Source organism: Antedon mediterranea, chromosome 7, assembly GCF_964355755.1.
Source record: "Antedon mediterranea chromosome 7, ecAntMedi1.1, whole genome shotgun sequence".
Classification (NCBI taxonomy): domain Eukaryota; kingdom Metazoa; phylum Echinodermata; class Crinoidea; order Comatulida; family Antedonidae; genus Antedon; species Antedon mediterranea.
Window position 1 is genome coordinate 11,575,366 of NC_092676.1, and position 27,072 is coordinate 11,602,437.

Consider the following 27,072-nt stretch of genomic DNA (forward strand, 5'->3'; position numbering starts at 1 on the left):
TACTTAGTTAGCCTTGTCTAGGCCTAGACTGGAATGAATGCAGTGTTAGGTATTTTCAAAATATTGGATCAATTTACATAGATAGGGCATCCTGTTGAATTAATTTTAATTTGGCATAGTTTAGTTTAGTTTAGTTATAATGGGAAAGTTTAGGCGATGCCTTTTTAACCCCACATATCAACTACATTGTGTCGAAATGCAATAGACCTAGGCTAATAAATAGTTAGTAGTAATAATAGATGTATATATTTTAATATCATTTATTTTTCTATTTGGTTTAGACAGCTGAAGAAAAATGTCTGGTTAATATTATATACCTCCACTACTGTCCTAGTTACATGGAATGCTGCTGGTCAGGTAAGGTAAGATAAAAATAAAACAATTTACATACAACCTGTTGAATTAATTTTAATTTGGCATAATTTAATGTAAATAGGCCTATAGGCTAGGAATAGTTTCAATATTTTTTAGATAATATAGTTTAATTTCATTTATTTTTCTATTGGTTTAGACTGCTGAACAGATATCTGGTCAATTATATGCCTCCTCCACTACCGTCCTCTTAGGCTATAACATGGAATGATGCTGTTGGTCATGTAAGGTAATAAGATAAAGACAAATATTTAAAATGTATTAATAAATTGTCTAAAAAAATTGCATCCTGCAAACTACACAAGGTGGGTGTGGGATTGAAACAAAAAATCCTGGATCCACCCACTGCATAGTTATCTAGGAAGGCCTGATTTCTGGATATTTTCATATTAAGTTAAGCGGTATTATTGAAAAATAAATGGAGTGGAGTATTGTGACAAATTATCTAGCTTGTAAGCCTACAGTTTTTGTTGGCCAGGGCTAAAGATTGTCTATCGTCTACCGCTATTATCTGTACTGTGTTAAAGTTTGGATGTAATATAATTTAACATTATATATTTTTTTTAGATACAATTGCTAACAAACCTGGATGGAGCGCAATAATCATGCAGAGAGAAACAGGACTACCAAAAACAATTGTATAGCAAGTTATACTTGTGTGGTAATAAATGAAAATAAGAATATCCATATAAAAACAACAAATGAAACTTTTTAAATTACTGTATTGTTTTATTCAAAAACAGTAAATAAATAAATTAAAATACCATATTATTACTGTAGTTTTGTCAGCATGTACATTCATGTTCAGATCACAGAATTCTGTGTAAATCACATTATAGCCTATATAATCTTAATTTGTAATAGATTTTACATTATTAACATTTTTGTTTAAAATGATGTTAGAGGGATATAGCCTAGCTAGCTAGACCGCAGTCTAACAGCCTATTTAAGCTAGGCCTACACTTAACTAGGCCTCTCTAGACTATGCCATTGGCTGAGTCGGTGGGCATTGCAAGGCCCTACTTCAGGTAGTCAGTAAACAGTAGTCTTATTCTATTGTAGGCATACATTGTATTACTTAGTTAGCCTTGTCTAGGCCTAGACTGGAATGAATGCAGTGTTAGGTATTTTCAAAATATTGGATCAATTTACATAGATAGGGCATCCTGTTGAATTAATTTTAATTTGGCATAGTTTAGTTTAGTTATAATGGGAAAGTTTAGGCGATGCCTTTTTAACCCCACATATCAACTACATTGTGTCGAAATGCAATAGACCTAGGCTAATAAATAGTTAGTAGTAATAATAGATGTATATATTTTAATATCATTTATTTTTGTATTTGGTTTAGACAGCTGAAGAAAAATGTCTGGTTAATATTATATGCCTCCACTACTGTCCTAGTTACATGGAATGCTGCTGGTCAGGTAAGGTAAGATAAAAATAAAACAATTTACATACAACCTGTTGAATTAATTTTAATTTGGCATAATTTAATGTAAATAGGCCTAGGCTAGGAATAGTTTCAATATTTTTTAGATAATATAGTTTAATTTCATTTATTTTTCTATTGGTTTAGACTGCTGAACAGATATCTGGTCAATTATATGCCTCCTCCACTACCGTCCTCTTAGGCTATAACATGGAATGATGCTGTTGGTCATGTAAGGTAATAAGATAAAGACAAATATTTAAAATGTATTAATAAATTGTCTAAAAAAATTGCATCCTGCAAACTACACAAGGTGGGTGTGGGATTGAAACAAAAAATCCTGGATCCACCCACTGCATAGTTATCTAGGAAGGCCTGATTTCTGGATATTTTTATATTAAGTTAAGCGGTATTATTGAAAAATAAATGGAGTGGAGTATTGTGACAAATTATTTAGCTTGTAAGCCTACAGTTTTTGTTGGCCAGGGCTAAAGATTGTCTATCGTCTACCGCTATTATCTGTACTGTGTTAAAGTTTGGATGTAATATAATTTAACATTATAATGGCTCGGGCTCAGTATATTAGCAACATTAGGAAATGAAAATTCTCAAAAACAAATGTTGACGAAACATTTTATAATTGTTACTAAACTAAAGTGCAACATCTATATTTACTTCTCTGTTATAATATTTATCAATGTAAAATTGTCAACAAAATGAATGATCGCAACTGGAATCGTGGTTGTAACCTACGTTACATGTTTTATTTTCGACTTTCAATGTAAACGATTATAAAGGCAACAACATTATATTTCTATGAATATGAAACTATACAATAGTGTATGTAATCAAACAAAAACATGTATAATAACTTACATATTGTTACATTCACTAGTACATATTGTATTTTATAGTTTATACTTTATTAACATCCATAATAAAATGAGTCGTCAATCAAAGGTTGTTGTTGATTTCTTGTATGTCCGCATACATTCCTGTCTTAAATTCACATAAAATAACACTCATTATTGTACTCTATTAAATAGTCATATGACAAAACTGGTTTTATCTTTCTTAGAAAATGTATACTGTGTTACAATTGAGTAACGTAAATTACGTATTCAGTAACGTAAATTACTGAATTGAAAGATGAATTCGTCATCAAAATAGTTAAATAAAAACAACATTTGTAACTTTTAACAATAAACCTCATTGGTATTTTAGATCATTGCCATCACTTTAGTAGGCAAACAAATTATATATTTCATTAAATCATCCTTTTTTTATTTTCTATTAATTCAATGCATATTTTATTAATCATAATTATAAAAACTCCCATATGAAAATGTAAATTAGTGAGTTTTATAATGCTAGTGTACATACTATTGTTTTGGTTAATATGATTATTATTATTAGGTGATCATTTAGAATAAAATGATCACCTATTGTTATTGTATGAAATCTTTATTCTTATTCTTATTATTTATTTCTCTCTGTACAGATTTTGTGTAACAAATATCTCAAAAAGTTTAATGTTAATGATTACCAACATTTCACAATGTCTTTCAAATACGTTAACTTAGTCCTAATAAGCTTTTCAGCGTGATCACTCATCCGTGACGTCACGTATACGCCATTTTGTGAAATCACATTATCAATCATATCTCCATAATTCATTATCACATATTAATGAAAATCACTACACATAAACTTGAGGTCAAGGTAAAAAATATTAGCAAATAAAAACTCGGGCGTTTCAAGGTCATGCGCGTGAAATCGCGCGTTGAAATTTTAAAAAGCTCAAAATTTAGTTTTTATCATTTTAGAGCATGAAATAGGCCATTTGCGTGTTTAAAAAAATTACTGAGCAAAAACACATTTTTGCGCACGCGATTTTTAAAAAGGGTAAAAAATAAAATTTGATGTATACATCATATTCTACTCACAATCCTTAGTACATTCTCCGACTTTGAGTCCATTCCGACTTAAAATAACGCTATACGAGCACGTTAAAAATGACAAAATGCGCACATTAATTGTACAAAAGTGCTAAAAATGGTAAAAAAATAAGGCCTTTTTAAAATGAATATTACTCTTCAGAATGGCAGGTGACCCCCAATTTTTTTAACTTATTATGGAAGCCAATAAGTTGTAGATATAAATATATATACATATTAGACGTACAAAATGGTATGACGTCATCAAATGGCCACTTGAATTTAAAAATTAGTAATTATTATCTTTTTTTGTGGGTTATCACATTCAATAGAGCGCATCTCCGTTATTTGAGCCCAATTTTTGCACACATTTTAGTATGTGCTTGCTCAATTAATTATCTTTCTCATAAGTTGTCAACATTTTTATTTTGATGACGTCATCACGCGTAAAAACTTGAATAACCTAGGTCGTGTAATTTCAGCTACACCATACATTTGAATATCTTATAGCTCCTCAGAATTAAAGGTGACCTTGAAGATTATAATTTATTATGAAAGCTGATGAAATGTAGATATGAATTCATATAAAAATTAAGCCTATCGGATGTTGTGATGTTATCATATGGCCAGTTGAAGTTAAAAAGTAGTTTTTAAATTTCTTTAGTCGAAGTTATACAAATTTCAAAGAGAGCGCATTGCGCTTCTACGTGTCAAATTCTCTTCCAATCCTTATATTTATTTGCTCAATTCATTATCTTTCGAAATTGTCATCTTCGAGTTTATTTTGATAATTCCATCATACCAAAAAATTTGAACTTGATGTGTGTCCCATAATTTCACCTATGCTACACTGTATATAGATATACAGTATATACTGTACATTGTATATGGCATATAATAGGCATAACTCAGCAATATAAGCGTATAATAGGATGGCATACATCAACATTTTCCTATCGTATGTTAACGTACGTACATGTTTAAAAAAAATTTATTTCATTAAAATGATAAAAATGATCACCTATAATTCGTCAAAGTGACGAATTAAATTCTAGTTAGGTGATCATTTAGAATAAAATGATCACCTATTGTTATTGTATGAAATCTTTATTCTTCTTATTCTTATTATTTATTTCTCTCTGTACAGATTTTGTGTAACAAATATCTCAAAAAGTTTAATGTTAATGATTACCAAAATTTCACAATGTCTTTCAAATACGTTAACTTAGTCCTAATAAGCTTTTCAGCGTGATCACTCATCCGTGACGTCACGTATACGCCATTTTGTGAAATCACATTATCAATCATATCTCCATAATTCATTATCACATATTAATGAAAATCACTACACGTAAACTTGAGGTCAAGGTAAAAAATATTAGCAAATAAAAACTCGGGCGTTTCAAGGTCATGCGCGTGAAATCGCGCGTTGAAATTTTAAAAAGCTCAAAATTTAGTTTTTATCAATTTAGAGCATGAAATAGGCCATTTGCGTGTTTAAAAAAATTACTGCGCAAAAACACATTTTTGCGCACGCGATTTTTAAAAAGGGTAAAAAATAAAATTTGATGTATACATCATATTCTACTCACAATCCTTAGTACATTCTCCGACTTTGAGTCCATTCCGACTTAAAATAACGCTATACGAGCACGTTAAAAATGACAAAATGCGCACATTAATTGTACAAAAGTGCTAAAAATGGTAAAAAAATAAGGCCTTTTTAAAATGAATATAACTCTTCAGAATGGCAGGTGACCCCCAATTTTTTTAACTTATTATGGAAGCCAATAAGTTGTAGATATAAATATATATACATATTAGATGTACAAAATGGTATGACGTCATCAAATGGCCACTTGAATTTAAAAATTAGTAATTATTATCTTTTTGTGTGGGTTATCACATTCAATAGAGCGCATCTCCGTTATTTGAGCCCAATTTTTGCACACATTTTAGTATGTGCTTGCTCAATTAATTATCTTTCTCATAAGTTGTCAACATTTTTATTTTGATGACGTCATCACGCGTAAAAACTTGAATAACCTAGGTCGTGTAATTTCAGCTACACCATACATTTGAATATCTTATAGCTCCTCAGAATTAAAGGTGACCTTGAAGATTATAATTTATTATGAAAGCTGATGAAATGTAGATATGAATTCATATAAAAATTAAGCCTATCGGATGTTGTGATGTTATCATATGGCCAGTTGAAGTTAAAAAGTAGTTTTTAAATTTCTTTAGTCGAAGTTATACAAATTTCAAAGAGCGCGCATTGCGCTTCTACGTGTCAAATTCTCTTCCAATCCTTATATTTATTTGCTCAATTCATTATCTTTCGAAATTGTCATCTTCGAGTTTATTATTGATAATTCCATCATACCAAAAAATTTGAACTTGATGTGTGTCCCATAATTTCACCTATGCTACACTGTATATAGATATACAGTATATACTGTACATTGTATATGGCATATAATAGGCATAACTCAGCAATATAAGCGTATAATAGGATGGCATACATCAACATTTTCCTATCGTATGTTAACGTACGTACATGTTTAAAAAAAATTAATTTCATTAAAATGATAAAAATGATCACCTATAATTCGTCAAAGTGACGAATTAAATTCTAGTGAGAAATTGTTTTTGTAAAAAAAAAATGTTTCTTCGCAATTTCTTTCTGTACAGATTTTGTGTAACAAATATCTCAAAAAGTTTAATGTCAATGATTACCAAAATTTCACAATGTCTTTCAAATACTTTAACTTAGTCCTAATAAGCTTTTCAGCGTGATAACTCATCCGTGACGTCATTTATACGCCATTTTGTGAAATCACATTATCAATCATATCTCCATAATTCATTATCACATATTAACGAAATTCACAACACGTAAACTTCATGTCAAGGGTAAATATATTAGCAAATAAAAACGCACGTGCACGTAGGGTCATGCGCGTGAAATCGCGCGTTAAAAATTTAAAATGCTCAAAATTAAGTTTTGATCAATTTAGAGCATGAATTAGGCCATTTGCTTGTTTCAAAAAATTACTGCGCAAAAAAAAATTTGCGCGCGCGATACTTAAAATGAGTAAAAAATATGAATTTTTTTTACAAATCTCATTCTACTCACCATCCTTAGTACATTCACCAAATTTGAGTCAGTTCCGACCTAAAATAACGCTATACGAGCAGGTTAAAAATGACAAAATGCGCAAATTAATTGCATCAAAGTGATGAAAATGGTGAAAAATAAGGCCTTTTTAAAATGAATATAACTCTTCAGAATGGCAGGTGACCCCCAATTTTGTATACTTATTCGGGAAGCCATTTAGTTGTAGATACATATTCATGTACACATTAGACGTACAAAATGGTATGACGTCATCAAATGGCCACTTCAATTTAAAAATTAGTAATTTTTATCTTTTTGTGTGGGTTTTCACATTCAATAGAGCGCATCGCCGTTATTTGAGCCCGATTTTCGCAGAAATTTTAGTATTTGATTGGCTCAAATAATTATCTTTCTCATGAGTTGTCAACATTTTTATTTTGATGACGTCATCACGCGGAAAACCATGAATAACCTAGGTCGTGTAATTTCAGCTACACCATACATTTGAATATCTTATAGCTCTTCAGAATTAAAGGTGAACTTGAAGATTATAACTTATTATGAAAGCTGATGAAATGTAGATTTGAATTCATATAAAAATTAAGCCTATCGGATGTTGTGATGTTATCATATGGCCAGTTGAAGTTAAAACGTTGTTTTTAAATTTCTTTAGTCGAAGTTATACAAATTTCAAAGAGCGCGCATTGCGCTTCTACGTGTCAAATTCTCTTCCAATCCTTATATTTATTTGTTCAATTCATTATCTTTCGAAATTGTCATCTTGGAGTTTATTTTGATAATTCTATCATACTAAAAAATTTGAACATATGATGTGGGTCCCGTAATTTCACGTATGCTACACTGTATATAGATATACAGTATATATTGTACATATTGTATATGACACATAGGTACAACTCAGCACTATAAGTGTATATGCATCATGTCATAGGATGGCATACATCAACATTTTTCGATTGTGCATGTTTAAAAAAATATTAATGTCAATAACATTATAAAAATGATCACCTATAATTCGTCAAAGTGACGAAATAAATTCTAGTTAGGTGATCATTTAGAATAAAATGATCACCTATTGTTATTGTATGAAATCTTTATTCTTATTCTTATTATTTATTTCTCTCTGTACAGATTTTGTGTAACAAATATCTCAAAAAGTTTAATGTTAATGATTACCAAAATTTCACAATGTCTTTCAAATACGTTAACTTAGTCCTAATAAGCTTTTCAGCGTGATCACTCATCCGTGACGTCACGTATACGCCATTTTGTGAAATCACATTATCAATCATATCTCCATAATTAATTATCACATATTAATGAAAATCACTACACGTAAACTTGAGGTCAAGGTAAAAAATATTAGCAAATAAAAACTCGGGCGTTTCAAGGTCATGCGCGTGAAATCGCGCGTTGAAATTTTAAAAAGCTCAAAATTTAGTTTTTATCAATTTAGAGCATGAAATAGGCCATTTGCGTGTTTAAAAAAATTACTGCGCAAAAACACATTTTTGCGCACGCGATTTTTAAAAAGGGTAAAAAATAAAATTTGATGTATACATCATATTCTACTCACAATCCTTAGTACATTCTCCGACTTTGAGTCCATTCCGACTTAAAATAACGCTATACGAGCACGTTAAAAATGACAAAATTCGCACATTAATTGTACAAAAGTGCTAAAATGGTAAAAAAAGAAGGCCTTTTTAAAATGAATATAACTCTTCAGAATGGCAGGTGACCCCCAAATTTTTTAACTTATTATGGAAGCCAATAAGTTGTAGATATAAATATATATACATATTAGACGTACAAAATGGTATGACGTCATGAAATGGCCACTTGAATTTAAAAATTAGTAATTATTATCTTTTTGTGTGGGTTATCACATTCAATAGAGCGCATCTCCGTTATTTGAGCTCAATTTTTGCACACATTTTAGTATGTGCTTGCTCAATTAATTATCTTTCTCATAAGTTGTCAACATTTTTATTTTGATGACGTCATCACGCGTAAAAACTTGAATAACCTAGGTCGTGTAATTTCAGCTACACCATACATTTGAATATCTTATAGCTCCTCAGAATTAAAGGTGACCTTGAAGATTATAATTTATTATGAAAGCTGATGAAATGTAGATATGAATTCATATTAAAATTAAGCCTATCGGATGTTGTGATGTTGTCATATGGCCAGTTGAAGTTAAAAAGTAGTTTTTAAATTTCTTTAGTCGAAGTTATACAAATTTCAAAGAGCGCGCATTGCGCTTCTACGTGTCAAATTCTCTTCCAATCCTTATATTTATTTGCTCAATTCATTATCTTTCGAAATTGTTATCTTCGAGTTTATTTTGATAATTCCATCATACCAAAAAATTTGAACTTGATGTGTGTCCCATAATTTCACCTATGCTACACTGTATATAGATATACAGTATATACTGTACATTGTATATGGCATATAATAGGCATAACTCAGCAATATAAGGGTATAATAGGATGGCATACATCAACATTTTCCTATCGTATGTTAACGTACGTACATGTTTAAAAAAAATTAATTTCATTAAAATGATAAAAATGATCACCTATAATTCGTCAAAGTGACGAATTAAATTCTAGTGAGAAATTGTTTTTGTAAAAAAAAAATGTTTCTTTGCAATTTCTTTCTGTACAGATTTTGTGTAACAAATATCTCAAAAAGTTTAATGTCAATGATTACCAAAATTTCACAATGTCTTTCAAATACTTTAACTTAGTCCTAATAAGCTTTTCAGCGTGATCACTCATCCGTGATGTCAATTATACGCCATTTTGTGAAATCACATTATCAATCATATCTCCATAATTAATTATCACATATTAATGAAATTCACTACACGTAAACTTCAGGTAAAAGGTAAAAATATTAGCAAATAAAAACGCACGCGCACGTAGGGTCATGCGCGTGAAATCGCGCGTTAAAAATTAAAATAGCTCAAAATTACGTTTTGATCAATTTAGAGCATGAATTAGGCCATTTGCGTGTTTTACAAAATTACTGGGCAAAAACACGTTTTTGCGCGTGCGTACATAGAAAGCGTAAAAAATAACAACTTTTTGTACAAATTGCATTCTACTCATCTTCCATAGTACATTCACCAAATTTGAGTCCATTTCGACTTAAAATAGTGCTATACGAGCCTGTTAAAAATGACAAAATGCGCATATTAATTGTACAAAAGTGCTATAAATGGTAAAAAGTAGGGCCTTTTTAAAATGAATATAACTCTTCAGAATGAAAGGTGACCCTCAATTTTTTTAACTTATCATGGAAGCCAATGAGTTGTATAAATAAATGTATATACACATTAGACGTACAAAATGGTATGACGTCATCATTTGGCCACATGAATTTTGAAAATAGGGGTTTTTCCCCTTTTGTCATAGACCACCTTATTCAACAGAGCGCAACTCGCTTATCTGTGATCGATTTTCTTTTAATTTTTAACATATTCTACCTCAACCAATTATGTTACTTATGAGTTGCCAATATTTTCGTTTGGATAACGTTATCACGTCTTAAAATTTAAATAACGGTGGTTACGTAATTTTACCTACAACGTATATTTGAATACCTTACAGCTCTTCTGAATTAAAGTTGACCTCGATGTTTATAATTTAGTATGATAGCTGGTGAAATGTAGATATGAATTCATACAAAAATTAAGCCTATCAGATGTTGTGACGTTATCATATGGCCAGTTGAATTTAAAAAGTAGTTTTTTCATCTCTTTCGTCAAAGTTATACAATTTTTAAAGAGCGCGCACGGCCCGTCTACGTGCCAAATTTTCTTCCAATTGTTATATTTTATTGCTAAATTAATTATCTTTCAATATTGTTATCCACAAGTTTTTTTTGATAATGTCATCAGTGCCAAACACTTAGAACATGATGTGTGTCCGTAATTTCACCTATGCTACACTGTATATAGATATACACAGTACAGTATATACTGTACATATTGTATATGGCATATAATAGGCACAACTCAGCACTATAAGCGTATAATAGGATGGCATACATCAACATTTTCCGATTGTATGTTAACATACGTGCATGTTTCAAAAATATGAATGTCAATAAAATGATAAAAATGATCACCTATAATTCGTCAAAGTGACGAATTAAATTCTAGTGAGAAATTGTTTTTGTCAAAAAAAAATGTTTCTTCGCAATTTCTTTCTGTACAGATTTTGTGTAACAAATATCTCAAAAAGTTTAATGTCAATGATTACCAAAATTTCACAATGTCTTTCAAATACTTTAACTTAGTCCTAATAAGCTTTTCAGCGTGACAACTCATCCTTGACGTCATTTATACGCCATTTTGCAAAATCACATTATCAATCACATCTCCATAATTCATTATCACATATTAATGAAATTCACTACACGTAAACTTCTGGTCAAGGGTAAATATATTAGCAAATAAAAACGCACGTGCACGTAGGGTCATGTGCGTGAAATCGCGCGTTAAAAATTTAAAATGCTCAAAATTAAGTTTTGATCAATTTAGAGCATGAATTAGGCCATTTGCGTGTTTCAAAAAATTACTGCGCAAACAAAAATTTTGCGCGCGCGATACTTAAAAAGCGTAAAAAATATGATTTTTTTTTACAAATCTCATTCTACTCACCATCCTTAGTACATTCACCAAATTTGAGTCAGTTCCGACTTTAAATAACGCTATACGAGCAGGTTAAAAATGACAAAATGCGCAAATTAATTGAATCAAAGTGATGAAAATGGTGAAAAATAAGGCCTTTTTAAAATGAATATAACTCTTCAGAATGGCAGGTGACCCCCAATTTTTTTAACTTATTCGGGAAGCCATTGGGTTGTAGATACATATTCATGTACACATTAGACATACAAAATGGTATGACGTCATCAAATGGCCACTTCAATTTAAAAATTAGTAATTTTTATCTTTTTGTGTGGGTTTTCACATTCAATAGAGCGCATCACCGTTATTTGAGCTCGATTTTTGCAGAAATTTTAGTATGTGCTTGGCTCAAATAATTATCTTTCTCATGAGTTGTCAACATTTTTATTTTGATGACGTCATCACACGGAAAACCATGAATAACCTAGGTCGTGTAATTTCAGCTACACCATACATTTGAATATCTTATAGCTCTTCGGAATTAAAGGTGAACTTGAAGATTATAACTTATTATGAAAGCTGATGAAATGTAGATTTGAATTCATATAAAAATTAAGCCTATCGGATGTTGTGATGTTATCATATGGCCAGTTGAAGTTAAAACGTTGTTTTTAAATTTCTTTAGTCGAAGTTATACAAATTTCAAAGAGCGCGCATTGCGCTTCTACGTGTCAAATTCTCTTCCAATCCTTATATTTATTTGCTCAATTCATTATCTTTCGAAATTGTCATCTTCGAGTTTATTTTGATAATTCTATCATACCAAAAAATTTGAACATATGATGTTGGTCCCGTAATTTCACGTATGCTACACTGTATATAGATATACAGTATATACTGTACATATTGTATATGACACATAGGTACAACTCAGCACTATAAGTGTATATGCATCATGTCATAGGATGGCATACATCAACATTTTTCGATTGTATGTTAACGTACGTGCATGTTTAAAAAAATATTAATGTCAATAACATTATAAAAATGATCACCTATAATTCGTCAAAGTGACGAATTAAATTCTAGTGAGAAATTGTTTTTGTAAAAAAAAAATGTTTCTTCACAAATTCTTTCTGTACAGATTTTGTTTAACAAATATCTCAAAAAGTTTAATGTCAATGATTACCAAAATTTCAGAATGTCTTTCAAATACTTTAACTTAGTCCTAATAAGCTTTTCAGCGTGATCACTCATCCGTGACGTCATTTATACGCCATTTTGTGAAATAACATTATCGATCATATCTTCATAATTAATTATCACATATTAATGAAATTTACTACACGTAAACTTCAGGTCAAAGGTAAAAATATTAGCAAATAAAAACGCACGCGCACGTAGGGTCATGCGCGTGAAATCGCGCGTTAAAAATTTAAAAAGCTCAAAATTATGTTTTGATCAATTTAGAGCATGAATTGGGCCATTTGCGTGTTTTAAAAAATTACTGCGCAAAAACACGTTTTTGCGCGTGCGTACACAGAAAGCGTAAAAAATACAATTTTTTTGTACAAACTGCATTCTACTCATCTTCCTTGGTACATCCACCAAATTTGAGTCCATTTCGACTTAAAATAGTGCTATACGAGCACGTTAAAAATGACAAAATGCGCACATTAATTGTACAAAAGTGCTAAAAATGATAAAAAATAAGGCATTTCTGAAATGAAAATAATTCTTCAGAATGCACGGTGACTCCCAATTTTTTTAACTTATTATGGAAGCCAATGAGTTGTAGATATAAATGTATATACACATTATATGTACAAAGTGGTATAACGTCATCATTTGGCCACATGAATTTTTAAAATAGGGGTTTTCCCCCTTTTGTCATAGACCACCATATTCAACAGAGCGCAACTCGCTTATCTGTGATCGATTTTCTTTTAATTTTTAATACATTCTACCTCAACCAATTATGTTACTTATGAGTTGCCAATATTTTCTTTTGGATGACGTCATCACGTCTTAAAATTTAAATAACGGTGGTTACGTAATTTTACCTACAACGTATATTTTAATACCTTACAGCTCTTCTGAATTAAAGTTGACCTCGATGTTTATAATTTAGTATGATAGCTGGTGAAATGTAGATATGAATTCATACAAAAATTAAGCCTATCAGATGTTGTGACGTTATCATATGGCCAGTTGAAGTTAAAAAGTAGTTTTTTAATCTCTTTCGTCAAAGTTATACAATCTTTAAAGAGCGCGCACGGCGTTTCTACGTGCTAGATTCTCTTCCAAATTCTTATATTTATTTGCTCAATTCATTATCTTTCAAAATTTTCATCTTTATGTTCATTTTGTTAATTCCATCATACCAGAAAATTAGAACATGATGTGCGTCCCGTAATTTCACCTATGCTACAGTGTATATAGATATACAGTATATACTGTACATATTGTATATGGCATATAATAGGCACAATTCAGCACTATAAGCGTATGCATCATGTCATAAGGATGGCGTACATCAACTTTTTACGATCGTATGTTAACGTACATGCATCTTTAAAAAGTGTTAATTTCATTAAAATGATAAAAATGATCACCTATAATTCGTCAAAGTGACGAATTAAATTCTAGTTTATTATAATTCTGTGAACTTTACAGTTGCTTGGCCTAATGCTTATCAGTCTCAACTTTCTTAGTAACGTAAGTTACATTTCCTTTAATGTTTCAACATTTTGATTTATCCGTTCCCTCTCCTGGTCTGAAATGTAGAACAATCTACCCGTACAACCCTTTGTTTCAATTTCAACACGGCAGAAAAATCCATATTTTCATCCTTACTATTTGGCCACTGAAATATGTTCTTGTTAATTCTGCTGCCAGATTTTAAAAAAGACACCAACGCATCTTCATCATCTATATCAACAACTTTGCCGATGTACCATTCTTCATCATATAATGCCGATACCCAATCATCAACATGGAATTGAATTTTGCTGCTTTGCTTGGTATTTTGCTTTTGACGTTTCGTTAAGCTATGGACTATCCATCCGGGGCACATGTTATCAGCAGAAGAGGTTTCTTGACACGCTCCACAGTAGCAAGATACATTGCGTACCATCACTTCTCCACTGATGCCTCTCACTGCATGGAGATTTGTAGTCCCGGGAACAGGTCTTATGTTTGGCCATTTCATTTGTATTTCCGATTCTGCAGCCACACATTCCTCATTAGTAACAAAAAAGTACTCTATGCGTGAGTTTTCTCTTTCTTGACAAGCCCAAGCAAAGAAGTCGTGGGCATCTTGGATCACTGCCGCACCACGTTTTACGGCTTCGTCCGCCAAGCGTTTTACTGTTCCGCCAATGCCGTCGCATGGCCCTTTTCCATGCCCAGCTTCGAAGTAGTCCCAGCTGGCATTAATATTATGGAAAAGTATGTTGTGATTAGATATGATGGAGAATATTGTTTTATTCCGGTATTGTGATGTTGGACTATCGGTCCAATAATGGATAGTCTTTAATTCTGGCAAGATCCCTCTCAATTTTGGCACCAGCTTCTTTAAAATTGCAAACACAGTAGAAGCGTTGTGTGCGCGGGTGTCTGAAACCGCTACCATGCTATGATGCTTAATTTCGCCATCATGAAAGTAAGCAACTATAGGGTGTAAAGTAACACCGGTCTGATTCCAGTAGGCGCTTTGCACTTCTTCCATCGGCACACATGTGTAATTCTGAGCGAAATCCATATGTATGACGCATTCTCCTTCTTGCAGGTTTTCTTTACACTCTCTTATAGCAGTGTATTGTGCTGTAACCCGTTGTGCATGTTTTCGGAAACCAATAGTTGTAGTTACAAATAAGTCTGCAAATGGGCTTTTGTCGACTCTTTGTTGAACAAGTTTAGTTTTCTTCTTACCGAAATTGTCCGGGACACGTTTCCATTCTTCATACTGGATCTCTTGATCTGGTATACGTTTGGCAAGATCAGATATCTGTGTGTCGGTGATTGATTTGATTGCTTCATCGGGGCTTGTGATTGTGATCACACCTAGAGATTTTAATACCTTTAACTGAAGGGCAAAGTTCTGATGTTTTTGGCAAAGACTTGTGTTTCTTGCTGTGAATTTGACAAGTTTAATATTAGCATTTCTTTGTCGGATTTTCTTAAACGAGGAAAAAGAAACCTTCCGTTGCTCGGGATTTTCACTTTTGTACTTGGCAAACAAGTTCATCATGTAATCATTGAGGTATCTTATCTGGCGTTTTTCTTTGGTAGAAGATGTTTTGCAGGCATCTCGTTTTCCTGGCATAATCCTGGAGTTGTCATCTCTTTCCATGAAGCCTAATACTTCATTATGAAGAACTCCCCACGCCTTTTTTACATACTTCGCAGCTGTGATTCCTTGCTCTTTCGTCTTGGATAGGTTACGTTGACCAAGGCCCGACTCCCTTGAAACACGCGCGATTAACCTGTATTTCTTGATTATCTTTCCAGATAGAACATTGCTAATCATTCTTCTGGCCTTCTGCCCTTGATTTATCTCTGTGCTCTCTCTTATTTCATCAAGCAGTGCATGTGAAAGCAGGAGTTGTTTTTTCAACCCTTTGGGTACTGATCTTGGTGACATACCTAGAAAATTGGAAATTACATCAATACTAAATTAAGTACAGTTTAGAATATTTAAATATTATCTCAATTGATATGTTCAGGAAGATAATGGGTTAAGCGGCATGTAATGGGCAGAAAAAGAAAATACGTATATTCACATCACCATACACGACATGGAACAAGTTATCATTTATAAGGCCTTGAGTACATTCTGTGGATATTTGCTCTATATTATAAATAGCCAATATTATCATTATTAATAATAATTATGTGTGAATAAAACAGTACATTCATTCGTGACGTACCTGCATTTCGTAAATCCTGATTTGCTTTCGATCTTGGAGAGTCAGTACTACTCATGGACGAGTCATGACTGGTAGATGGGATGCAATTCTTATTTACTTTCTTCAGAGCTCTTTCATAGCGCTTGTTTATGGTTTTTTTTTGTCTGGTCATTTTCTGTAACTCCAGATTTAATTTTTCGATGCGACGATGGGCTCGACTTAGTGCTCTGCCAACACGTTTTCGAGTAGAAATACGTCTCTTAAACGACATCTTGATGCAGCTGAAACAACGGTTGGTTTTTAAAATTTTCTAATACTGCTGCTCTAAAAACATCGAAAAATCTCAGTTCTTAACCAACGGATTTTTAATATAGATAGCACTGAAGACATACGAAAACTGCTGAACTTAAATAAACCTGCATCGGAGTTGAAATCTGTGTTGAAACTTGGTTTTTCAAATTGATCATCAGGTAGGCTCCAGTCAGTGTATTGTAACGCTAAGCCGTTACGTTGGTCCCCCACGAAAACCGATCGTATAGTAGGTTACTCAAATAAATTGAATCGACCATTCTATAATTTCCGTCTACTTTAATATTTGACATTAAACTTTTTTGTAAAGAATCAACTTATCAACGATCGTGAAGATCTCGACCTTAGTTACAAGAAATATCAAAGTTTAATATCTCTGTTAGCTGTTTTTACAAATTTAAACTGATTTTACTGAGAAGATTGACACGTATTTTTAGCGCTTTTTGTCAGATCAAAGGAATCGCCGCCCAGTGCAAGCTATTACGCAACACTGAAAGGACTGTCAAGATCTTTTGTTTTCTTTTGTTTTTGGTCTTCACGCTTGATCGACTCTCGGTTTACAATAGCTTTTTGATACGACTTGGCGATGGCTGATAAGAAACAGAAAAAGAAAAACGAAAAAAAGAAGATATACAAATGCCAAGCTAATACAAATGGTATACATATGGAAAAAGAAATGGAGAGGATCGACATATCTGATTCTCCCCCAACACTAACAAAAATGGATTCTAAGCCAAACTCACAAACTGCTTGTTCTCCGCCAACCTTATTGAGAATCTGTGATGAATTCCCTCCAATAAATGAGCAACATCCTGGATCCTTTGATAAAAGGTTTAACGATATTATTGTCAACTATATGGAAGAAAACTATGAGCTTAAGCTACAAATTGTAAGAACAGAAAATGAAAATCTCAGAACAGAAAACAAATCACTAAAATCTGAGGTTGAGTCTCTGAAACAAAGGCATCTAAAAATACACTGTCCCAAAAAAAAATGATGACATTTCTAAAATTAGAGCTGAGATCGACAAATCTAATGAAAGAATGAAAAAATTGGAGAAGGAAAACAAAAATCTGAAACTTGACTTTGAGTCTTGGAAGTTATGGGAAAAACGGACAATGAACAAAGAAGAACAAATAAAGACATTACGTCAACAAGTTACAGAAACGGAGCGTAGCTTATCCATAGCTAAAGACGAAATATATGAACTAAAAAGAACGCAAATTGCCATCGACACCTCAGATTTTGAACTACAACGTAGGACGAGAAAACAAATAATGGAAAGTCACACAAGTTCTACGACAACGCAAACAAGGAAAGTTTCTTCTAACACAAACGATTCTATTACACAAACTGAACAATTGATTGATAATCTGTTTGAGGAGCTTACCAACAGGCAGCCATCTTCTACTCCTTCAAAACTGACCAAATCAAAATCATCTGCGTCTGCTGCATACCAGGATCAACTAAGCCAATATAGAAACAAACACAAACAGATACACTCTGATACAGCTTTAGATAAAAAAATCTTGATTATTGGAGATTCGATGATAAAACAGTTTAAACCAAAACGACTTAGCAGGTCAACAAATCTGAACGTAATCTGTCAGACAATGAGAGGCGCGAAAATTGATGACATTGCACACAAGGCAGCAGTACTGTCAACAGAACATAATGTGGATAGAATTATTCTACACGCGGGAACTAATAACTCCTCAGATGACCCAGCCACTATTGCAGTAAAAATATCATCTCTCGGAGAATCTTTACAACCGAGAAGAGTAACAATCTCCTCGATAATTCATCGAAAACATGAATCTCTTACAGAATCTAAGCGTATAAACGATGCCAATGACAAGATACGAGCAGTTGCTAGACAGCGAAATTGGGGCTTTATTGACAATAGTTGTATCATGTCAAAACACCTGTCTTCGGATGGAACTCACCTAAACCAAATTGGAGTTGGGTCATTTGCCAAAAATGTTATAAACCACATAAATGGAAATTCGTGCGACGAATCTTTGTCTGTACCTGTGCCTGACATACACAAGCCACAGTCGTCGATTTTTCATCGTGCGAATATGTATCAACGACTAACGCAAGCAAATCGTCCATTGGAGAATCATCAATTTCTACAAATAAAACCCCACAGAGATCAAATACACCAAGAGTGGAGCCAGTACCTGGACACAGTCCGCCGACTGCAAAAGGACACAGCGCCATAAGTACTCATTTTTCTAAATTAAAATTATGTGTACTTAATGCTCGATCCACGCAACGCAAAGCCTCAAGAAAAGGAGTGGAGCAAGTATCTGGAAATGGTGAGACGAGTACTAAATCCACAGAAAAGCATAGGTCTAAAGAAAAAGCACATCTTAATTTTGGCGTTCTAAATGCACGTTCACTGCGTAACAAGTGTGATGAATTTGTGGACTTAGTTGTTAGCTATAATCTAGATGTAGTGGCGGTGTCTGAAACCTGGTTAAGACCAGACGATGATCTTGTGATTGGAGATTTAACTCCACTAGGATATCACTTTGTGCATGTCCCTAGGGTGGACAAAACTGGGGGTGGTGTTGGAATTCTGTCTAAGTCAAGCTTAGTTGTTAACTTGAAAACGGATGTACATACATATGCATCATTTGAGGCTATACATGTGCATATTACGTCTAACTCGAAATCTCTTCGTTTAGTTAACATATATCGACCACCAACCTTGTCTGTTACAGAGTTCCTAAATGATTTTGAAAAAATGTTGTTTGACTTTATTCTCTTTTCGTCTGAAATTGTTTTCTGCGGAGACTTTAATATCCATATGGATAATAAAAAAAATGTGGCAGCGGATAGATTTAAAACACTGCTTAGATCGTTTGGTCTCCAGCAGCATATAAATGAACCCACACACTGTAGTGGGCACTGCCTCGACCTTATCATCACTAGAGATGATCTACTGCTCTCGGATGTAAAGATACACCCTGGCCTGTCAGATCATTTTGCCATATTTTGCAAGTTTGATCTTAAACGGCCCACAACACACAAAACTGTAAGAAAAAGTCGCAACCTAAAACAAATTGATATTGAGAAATTCACAAATGACATTAAAGCCTGTGTGTCTAATATAACCGATGTAAGTGTAATTCTTGAAGACAGTGTAGAAAGCTATTTTGATCTCAGAGCTGTACTTGATTTACATGCGCCAGTTCAGAACAAAACAATTAGGCAAAAGGAAGCTAAACCGTGGTATACCGATGAAATTCGATCTGAAAGGAAAGTACGTCGTCAACTTGAACGTAAATGGATGAAATCAAAGCTTCTTAAGGATAGACAGGAATACTGTGTTCAAAGATGCGTTGTAAATGGACTGATTGAAAAGGCCAAGACGCGGTATTACTCTAGTCTGGTTAGTGACTGCACAGGTGATCAAAAGAAACTTTTCAATATAGTAAATAAACTTTTACATCACTCCAAGTCATCGGTCCTTCCTTCGTCTGTCTCCGATGAAGCTCTTGCTGAAAGATTTTCTGTGTTTTTTGTAAATAAAATTAAATCAATTCGTGATTCACTAGAAAATGAAAATACTGCCGAAGTTATAACTGCTTCTGATAAATGTAATATATCTTATGGTTTAACTAGGTCTATACGGTTTTCTCAGTTCGAACCTGCAAGTGATGAGGAAATTTTAAAAATTGTCAAAAATTCTCCCTCTAAATCGTGTGCACTTGACCCGGTACCAACTTCACTGATTAAGAAATGTACTTCTGCATTTATTCCATTAATCACACATATTGTTAATAAGTCTCTTGAAAGTGGTTCTTTCCCAGAGTCTCTAAAAGTCACCCATGTTCGACCCACATTGAAAAAAACAGGTCTAGATCCCGAGATTCTGAAAAACTACAGACCTATCTCGAATCTTAGTTTTTTAGGAAAAATAATTGAGAAGGTTGTTTCTAAACGGATTTTGTCGCATGTACAAAAACATGGCCTACTTGATCCGTATCAATCTGCCTACAAAGCGCATCACAGTACTGAAACGGCATTACTTCGTGTAAATAATGACATCCTACGTGGGATGGATGATGGAAAGCTAACTGCTCTAGTATTATTAGATTTAAGTGCAGCATTTGATACGGTTGATCATTCTGTGTTGCTAAATAGACTCAGTACTTATATTGGTATTGAAGGAAATGCACTTGATTGGTGTCGGTCATATTTGGAAAAACGACCTCAACACGTATGTATGGGTGATGCTATTTCAAAAGCTTCTTTTCTAAACTTTTCGGTACCACAAGGATCTGTTCTTGGGCCGCAATGGTTTACTATTTATTTACACCCAATACGGGATATCATAAGTAAATATGATCTGTGCTATCATGTTTATGCTGATGATACTCAGATTTATATTTCTTTTAAACCTACTATGAAACACAGTGACATTTCTTTGGAATTGCTCCAACATTGTATCTATGAATTGCGTGTCTGGATGAAAAACAACTTTCTTAAATTAAATGATGAAAAAACAGAATTTGTTCTCTTTGGATCAAAACAGCAGTTGGAAAAACTGCCACCAAGCTTTATTCACATTGGTGAAACCCAAATTGACCCGGCTAGGCAGGTTAGAAATCTTGGGGTTGAAATGGATGTGGGTATGACTATGATTTCTCATATCTCAAAAACTATTTCTGCGTCGTCTTTTCACTTGCGAAACATTCGAAGGATTCGCAAGTTTATAAATGAGACAGCAGCTAAACAACTTGTTCATGCTTTTGTCACTTCACGACTAGATATGGGAAACTCTTTGCTATACGGGCTACCACAAAAACAACTCCACAGGCTCCAACTGATTCAAAATACAGCGGCACGAGTTGTTAAAAAATTACCAAGATATGGACACATATCAAATACTTTGAAAATATTGCATTGGCTCCCTGTTAGGTACCGCATTGTTTTTAAAATATTACTCTTTGTTTTTAAGTCTATAAATGGCATGGCTCCTGAGTATATTTCTGACATGCTTAGGCTGTATGTTCCCGGACGTAATCTGCGTTCTAGTGACTCGCTGCTTCTACATCAGCCTAAGTCTCACCACTCATGGGGTGACAGAGCATTCTCCGTTACTGCTCCTCGTCTGTGGAATGCTCTACCGAGCTCTATAAGATTTTGCAAAACTGTTGATACTTTTAAAAAATTATTAAAAACACATTTATTCATTAAGGCATATGGAAATCATGAGGTTTCTTAAAGTTGTTTAGACTTAGAATTGTTTTGTATACCTTTTCCTGGCCAGCATTATCTTTGGGGTGCATCTGTCTTGGTTGTTGTCTCTGAGCACCCGGTCGTCTGTGGCAAGGCAAATGTGTATCCTGCTCCTTTGTTTGGTCACCTAGGTAGGGGTCCGGGACCGCGACAGAACGACAACGGATGGGGACCCTCCAAAGAAATTGCATTTTATTTGTCAGGAATTTGTATGATTTATTTCTTTTTTATTTTTAAATGCGCCTTGAGCACTCTGGAGTGGTATGTGCGCTTTAAAAATCTTATTATTATTATTATTATTATTATTATATTAGAGGAGAAGTTGGTGAAACCACATCGGAAGATATGGGTGAATCATCATTACTACTACTAGGTTCGTCAGCTTCTTCTGGGTGTTGTACTTGTAGTTGGGCTTGAACTTGCTTCACGTACCTTCGATGTTTCTGTACTCTTCTTTTCACCGTCGCTCTCCGTGCATTTCTATCTTTTGTTGTAAGTTCTGCTGACGGAACATAGTATTTCATTACACGTCTTGCTTCTGCTTGCAAGTACTCTGCTCCTCGCTTCTCTTTTTGTCGTTCCCGATACGCCGCCTGAATCTCGGCTCATGACTTTACCAGTGTCACCTAGGCCCGTATTCATGAAAGGGGACTAACTTTAGTCCTGGATTATCTCTGGATTTAGTCCTGGACTATTTTGAAATGGTATTCATGAAAGGGGACTAACTTTAGTCCTGGACTAAACCTGGACTAAACCTGGACTAAAACCAGCAAAAGATAGTCCACCCAAGGGGTAGGTTTAAGAATAGTTTCAATATTTTTTAGATAATATAGTTTAATTTCATTTATTTTTCTATTGGTTTAGACTGCTGAACACATATCTGGTCAATATTATATGCCTCCTCTACTACCGTCCTGTTTGGCTACATGGAATGATGCTGTTGGTCATGTAAGGTAATAAGATAAAGACAACTATTTAAAATGTATTAATAAATTGTCTAAACAAATTGCATCCTGTGAACTACACAAGGTGTGTGGGGGATTGAATAAAAAAATCCTGGATCCACCCACTGCATAGTTATCTAGGAAGGCCTGATTTCTGGATATTTTCATCATATTAAGTTAAGCAGTATTATTGAAAAAAAAAAATGGAGTGGAGTATTGTGACAAATTATCTAGGCTTGTAAGCCTACAGTTTTTGTTGGCCAGGGCTAAAGATTGTCTATCGTCTACCGCTATTATCTGTACTGTGTTAATTAAAGTTTGGATGTAATATAATTTAACATTATTTATTTTTTTTAGATACAATTGCTAACAAACCTGGATGGAGCGCAATAATCATGCAGAGAGAAACAGGACTACCAAAACAATTGTATAGCAAGTTGTACGGTACTTGTGTAGTAATAAATGAAAATAAGAATACCCATATAAAAACAACAAATGAAACTTTTTAAATTACTGTATTGTTTTATTCAAAAACAGTAAATAAATAAATTAAAATACCATATTACTGTAGTTTTGTCAGCATGTACATTCATGTTCAGATCACAGAATTCTGTTCAGTTTTTATTTAGATAAATAATTTGTGACTGAAATACATATATATACAATTGTCATCAAAATAAATAGTTTTGTTTATACTTAAAGATGGTCATCATGTCTTGAATTATTTTTATGTCCGATTCTCAATTCTGCAGTCGAGCCAGTTTATACTCTGTGATAATTTTGCAATCACAGCTCCAACAATGAAAATAGTAGTATAATAACAGTATTTAAACAATGTTGATGCCTTGCTAACTTGAAAATCTGTGTAGATAAAAAAAAAGAGGAAATTTACAATAAATATTGGAAATTAGTAACTGTATTATGTTTTTTTTTATATTTTCCTGTGAAATTACTTTTTAATCAATATTTCTGTTGAACATGTTTTTCTTATTTCTATGTTTTTTGTTTGCTTTGCTATATTTATTTGTTTGTTTTATGTATTTATATGAGGGCCCCTTGAATTATGGTCATCATGCATACTGTATGCTAGGTTCACCATTTAACAAAAAACAAAATAAAACATTTGAAATAATTATATATAAAAGGTAGTGCACTATTTAAATGTGATATCTCATTGTAAATCTTATTGAACACAGATCTTCAATTAAATAATGCATGTTATTGTTATGCCTACTACCCGGAGACTACCCTGGCCAGTAGCTAGTAGTAGTAGAAGGCAGGCTATTGCTCTACTCTAGTCTAGTAGTAGGAACTAGATAGGCAAGGTTGCAGTTAGCTAGGTTAGGCCTTTTTTTTATAAATTTAATCATCATATTATTATTATTATTATTATTATGAATCAACCTACTGTAACAGATCAATTAATAATAACAAATGATGAACCCATTTTTTTAAACAAAATATAAAAAAGGACAAAATTAGTAGTACTACTAGCTAGGCCTACCTAGGCTAGAACTAGTAGTAGTAGCAGTAGTAGGAGTCTGCCTATAATCCTCCTATATATAATAATAAATATAGGCCTTGTAGTTAGCTAGTTATTAGGCTAGTCTAGATCTAAAGAGTAGACAGTAGTTACTACTGGAACAAGGCCTAGGCTAGGTAGCAGGCCATAGTTTTAGTGAAACTAGTGTAGGCCTAGGACTATAATAGTGGGTGGGAATACTAGGCCTAGATAGTAGTTGCGCCTAGGCTAGTCTAGGTAGGCATAGAGAGGTAGACTAGGCCTAGGCCTAGTCCAACAAGGTAGGCCTAGCTGGCCTAACTAGGCTAGCTAGGCCTGAAGTTCGCCTTAAAATTCAAATAAAATTACACAAGAGTCTTCTTTAAATATTCAAGACTTACTTTGTTTTCCAATAATTTCATTTATGCTTCTGGTTTAATGGCAAAATTAGTTGTTTTATGTTACTATTTATTCATCAGGCATCTGTCACACGTGTACACGTACTGTGTGTGCAGAACCTATAATCTGACCTCTAGTTGAACTTGTGCAGGGTAAAATTATACCCTGGACGCGTAGTACGCGATTGCAATGCTAGCGTGTTTAGAACAATTTTAGAAGGAAACATCATGGACCACCTAGCTGCTGTAATTTTCCGTGGCTTAATCCAGGACTATTTAGTCCAGGTTTCATGAATACCATATCAAGGATAGTCCAGGATTATCCTTAGTCCTGGACTAGATAGTCCAGGACTAAGGATAGTCCAGGACTAAAGATAGTCCCCTTTCATGAATACCGGTCCTAGTGTTTAACAAAATGTATTAGTATTAAATCGAAATAAACAAATATTAAATTATATTTTTACATTTTAAATAACCATAATGTAAAAAAATACATTGACTTTGTATGTAGTAAATTATGTAACTTACGTTACCATGAACTTACTATTAATACTTGTGAGTATCGATATTACAAAGACACAAGATGTATCCAGGTACATGACATACGTTTGACAATGAATATTCATAAACATATATACACAGATATTATATTAATATCATTGCTATGTTCGGTAATGTTACAACAACATAGACATACAACATCAATGTGAAACTTACGTTACCATAGTATCAAGGGCAAAAAAACTTCCCATAAAATAACCCTAAATAAAATCAACTCCGGTTGGAGGTAATGTTCATTATTGCCTGTATAATATAACTTAAATTATTTGAATATACTGAGTAGAAAAAAAACAAGACGTCTTAGAAATGAGGTATATAAAATGGTAACCTACGTTACATGTAGTGTAATTTACGTTACGTTGTTGCCTATGCTAGCTTACTAGTGTAAATTGTACAATGTAATAACATACTTGCATATCTGTCTAATTTCCTAAATTATGAACATTAGGAAAGTTGTTCTAAATGATCTTTAGTGAATTAAGCATTTGAATACTTACTAAAATATACTCGAAAATCTGATATGACGAATAAACTATGAAATTGTGAAGAAGTATTTATAAAAACGTGGTCAAAATTGCCGCTGTCTGCCGAATCACGTGGTTAAAACTTTTTATTGTGTCAGAGGGCGTTTTCTTGATCATAAGAATATCTGTATTCCTTAGAAATGTCCATAATATTAAAACTCATCAGTAACAATATATATGGTAACGTAAGTTACCATAACGTAAATTTCAAATGAACTTCAAAGGCTCAAATAATTAAATCTTAAAACAACAACAAAATAATCAGTTTAAAATTAAACTTGACGTAACTAATCTTATAAATTATTATAACATGTGTGTACACAAACCGGATCCTAAGAAGAAATGGGGTAACGTAGGTTACATCGCTTAACCAATCGTTTTTCATTAACACTTTCCAGGCAATTTTATAACGTATTTACATTATATTTCTTCCGCGCAAGCAATATAATCGTTATCAAGAGTACAAATCACATATAATACGAAGAAAAACACTTTTATAGGTAATTATTAATTGATATTTAATGCATTTTTTAAAGTCTGTAACGTAAGTTACGTCATTTGTGCGACATATTTAATTGAAGAATTTTTTAAAATAAAACTCATTTTTTGTCAAAATTTCACTTACATGCGTTAAACGTATAGGTAAGGCTCCAAAATATACAGTATTTACAATGATAAATGGGATTATATTTAATTTTTACACTAGAGAATATGTGTACCGCCAAACCAAAACCAGGCGTTTGTCGGCAGCAAGGGATTTCTGTAAAATGCTTCTGAATGTGTAAAACCTATATCTTGACCATTTTTAGTTTTTTAAATAATCTTACAGAAAATTTACCGTAGATTCCAAAAATCTATGTATTTTAAAGAAATTATAAGTATAAATCAATGAAAATAACATTTTAATGAGACCCCCTTTTTCGTCTTTGGTGAAAAAATCAAGTTCTATTCTGTAATTTGTGTCTATTTCTAACCAACTTTTACCTCTTTGATTATGAGAAGACCCCTTAATGTGTGGTATTTTTAGAAAGCTCGTGAAAAAATCTTTCCAAAGATAAAGGTTGTAGGTCATGTAAAATAATAGTATAGCCAATCAAACACATTCTTTAATAACCTTTTGGTATAAGCAAAGCAGTCTTGT

At 33.0% G+C, this 27,072-nt stretch overlaps 1 protein-coding gene and 1 long non-coding RNA gene across 3 annotated transcripts; one reads left to right on the top strand and one right to left on the bottom strand.

Annotated features, from left to right (window-relative positions):
- Window positions 1–279: 279 nt before the first annotated feature.
- LOC140054622 (uncharacterized) lies at window positions 280–23,460 on the top strand. Of its 2 annotated transcripts, none has more exons than XR_011846539.1 (6): window positions 280–362; window positions 512–601; window positions 940–1,033; window positions 1,724–1,799; window positions 22,868–22,956; window positions 23,305–23,460. It is a non-coding gene; the product is annotated as an uncharacterized lncRNA (long non-coding RNA). The 2 variants fall into 2 exon arrangements; XR_011846538.1 differs by having other exon boundaries at window positions 283–357; window positions 23,305–23,459.
- LOC140054815 (uncharacterized) lies at window positions 14,287–15,885 on the bottom strand. The gene has a single exon (XM_072099911.1). The coding sequence runs from the start codon at window positions 15,883–15,885 to the stop codon at window positions 14,287–14,289; it is 1,599 nt and encodes a 532-aa protein (XP_071956012.1).
- Window positions 23,461–27,072: the final 3,612 nt, after the last annotated feature.